Here is a 3367-nt window from a genome sequence, read left to right on the forward strand (position 1 = left end):
GGCACCTCTGGGGTTGTTTTCAGGGATGTAGACAGAATAGGAGGACTTAGAGAAGGCAGGTGGATTGTCATTGATATCTGCCACATTTAGGTAGATAAGTGTTTCTGTAGACAAAGGTGGAATTCCTTTGTCTGTAGCTGTTATAGTGATGTTGTACAAGGATATCTGTTCTCGATCTAGTACTGTATTGGTCACTAATTGATAATAATTGTCTACTGATTTTTCCAGTTCAAATGGCAGACTTCTTGAGATGGAACAGGTTACCAGGCCATTCAGGCCAGAGTCTCTATCATATACTTGAAAAAGAGCAATTACTGTTCCTGGAGGCGTACTTTCAGCAACTGATCTACTTCCAGATGTAACTACCACTTCTGGTACATTATCATTTACATCCAAGATAGTTATTAAGACTTTTGCTCTGTCAACTAGACCTGGCCGATCCCTGGCTTCAACATCCAGCTCATAAAAGCTTGAGTCCTCATAGTCTAGATTTGCAGAAGTTGCTATTTCTCCAGTGGAAACATTCAAGCAGAAAATCTTTGAGATCTTTTCTGTTCCTCTTAGGAAGGAATATGTTACTTCTGCGTGGACTCCTTCATCCTGGTCAGTAGCATTTACCGACAATACTGGTGTACCTACAGGCAGATTTTCAGGAACACTCACACGGTAGACAGGCTGAGTAAACACTGGAGCATTGTCATTCGCATCTAGGACAATCACCAGAATTCGAGCAGTGCCTGAGCGGACTGGGTCACCGCCATCCACAGCAGTAAGGACCAGGTGGTGAATGGCCTCTCCCTCCCGATCCAGGGCGCGCTCCAGCACCAGCTCTGGGTATTTGGGCCTATTGGCATCGCTCCGCACGTCCACTGAGAAGTGACTATTCTCGCTGAGTCTGAATCCCTGAAGAGAGTTCATTCCCACATCCAGGTCATAGACCTCCATTAGTGGAAAACGAGATGGTGGGACTGCATTTTCCAGAATTTTCACTTCTAATTCTTCCCTGAAGAATCGGGGTGTATTGTCATTAATATCCACTATTTCCACTTCTATGGGATAAAGATTCAGTTTATCCTCAATAAGGATGTTAAAACTCACCAGACACGGTGCAGTCTGGGCACAGAGCTCCTCCCGGTCTATCCTGCCCGCGGTGACCAAGCTGCCGCTTCGCAGGTTCAGAGTGAAAAGCTGCGACCTACCTCTGGAGACGATGCGGACCCCACGCTCCGCCAGCTCCTGGGGCTCCAGCCCCAGATCGTGGGCTATGTTTCCCACGAAGGAACCTTTGTCCAGCTCCTCAGGAATGGAATATCGGATCTGCCTGGCCCCGGCCTCCCACAGAGTCCCCAGAAGAATGAAGAGCACCACCATCCCGCTGTGGCGCCGGCGCTTTTGCAGAGCAGCCATTACTGGCTCCTTAAGGACTTCCTTGGGATTATGAGTAGCGAGAACAGGTTTGCAATCACTTTTGTGCTTCTCAGAATTGGAAGTCAAGCTCCGTAAACAAGTAGATCAGTTGAGAAGCGTTTTAAATAGAATTTCTGCGTAGCTGGAGAGCTATCCTGTCTGATCTGCTTTTTTGCTGGGGATATAACCCCAGTTCTCGTTGTTTTCCTTGCCCGGGTTAGTGAACAGCGACACTTAGAGTCCTAACTTAATACTGCACCGTCTTTGTGAAACCGTCATACAGAGAATCTTATTTTGGCTAAATCTTGCTTAGGTGTCACTGGTAATACTTCTCTCCCCAAAAGAATAAAAGAGAATATTTTGAATAATTTTAGATGTTCCCTGGAATTTGCCACTCATTTTTGTGTTATAGCTTTTAGGGCCTTGGAGAACGGAAATAAGATTACACTTTTATGTAAATCTTGAATTTTCACATTCCACTATCATTTGTATTTGCCCCATTTGCATTTTTTATGATTTAAGTTATTATTTAAATTCTAATTATTTAACATATAGTGTAATATTAGTTTCAGGAATAAAATTCAGTGATTCATCACTTACATATAACAGTGCTCATCACAAATGCCCTCCTTAATACCCAGCATCCATTTAGTCCATCCCTCTGGCCATCTCCCCTCCAGCAACCCTCAATTGGTCCTCTACAGTTAAAAGTCTTTCTTATTTGTCCCATTTCCAATAAGGGCACCAGCAACAACACATTTAGAACCAATCCACCTACTGCCAGTTACAAGTATTGCCATTTTTAGATGTCACTATTTTATTAACACGTAGAATAAATAACCTTAGGCAATATTTCTGTATACCTTTTAAAAAATGAAAGGGGGTGCTTGGCTGGTGCAGTTGGAGGAGATTGCAACTAATCTTATTTTTTTCTAACTATATTATTTATTCACTTGAGAGGGAGCATGAAAGAGGGGAAGGGCAGAGGGAGAAACAGACTCCTCACTGAGCAGGGAGCATAACCCAGGGCTCAACCCCAGGACCCAGAGATCATGAGTTGAGCTGAAGGCAGATGCTTAACCAACTGATTCACCCAGGTGCCCCAGAGACTGCAACTCTTGATCTTGGGGTTGTGAGTCTGAGCTTCCTGTTGGGTGTAGAGAGGACTTAAATGATTTTTTAAAAGTTTAAAAAATAAAAACATGAAAAGAATGTGAAAATATATTGACTACAATGACAAAAATTTATATATTATATACAAAACAGTTTAGGATTAACTGCACTGAGACTAAGTAAACCACTTAATTACCTACATTTGTGTTTAATTATATATTTATAATATGTTTCCCAATGACAGTATGATACTAAGGTATCAAAAATGTTTAAGGATATATGGCTTTATATTTAATAAAAATTTCAAGACCATCACAAGGCCACTTTCCATGAAAGACTGCAACACAGATAAATGAACAAAAAATTCTAACAATCCCATGTGATTCCCAGAAAAACCAATAAAACACAATAAAATCAGGGCATACTTAACCTGTATACATTTTACTTCTATCCTAATTATTGATCTACAGTTACAATTATGGAAAGAAAGGGTTTTGAAGCAACTCACCTGTTGCAGACTGACTGAATTAGAATTCATTTGGGTATCTGCATTACTGGTACTTTCAAACCAAGAGGCTTCATTACACAGAAGATCTTGTGGTGGAATATTTTCAGGCTTTATATTGAGAAATTTAAACTTGGTCTTTGAGGAATGTGAGGCAGCACATAAATTGTAAGAATAAGGCAAAGTCCCTTCACTGAAGTTGGGGAGAACCCCAGATTCGGTCTTGGAGCAGACATTAGTCTGAAAGCAGCCCCAGGAGGCAGGGCTGGAGGAGTGGCGCCGGTTCAGGGCAACTGCCAGAATCACCGCGAGGAGGAACAACACCGAGATCAAGGCCAAAGC

General features: G+C 42.1%; 1 protein-coding gene across 1 annotated transcript; it reads right to left on the minus strand.

Moving 5' to 3' along the window:
• Window positions 1-3: 3 nt before the first annotated feature.
• LOC132009072 (protocadherin gamma-A6-like) lies at window positions 4-1631 on the minus strand (the record flags this gene model as incomplete). Its single annotated transcript, XM_059387477.1, has 1 exon — window positions 4-1631. A coding segment is annotated over exon 1 (1404 nt), but the record flags the coding sequence as incomplete, so codon positions are not given.
• Window positions 1632-3367: the final 1736 nt, after the last annotated feature.

This window comes from Mustela nigripes, unplaced genomic scaffold (genome assembly GCF_022355385.1).
Source record: "Mustela nigripes isolate SB6536 unplaced genomic scaffold, MUSNIG.SB6536 HiC_scaffold_4143, whole genome shotgun sequence".
Taxonomy (NCBI): domain Eukaryota; kingdom Metazoa; phylum Chordata; class Mammalia; order Carnivora; family Mustelidae; genus Mustela; species Mustela nigripes.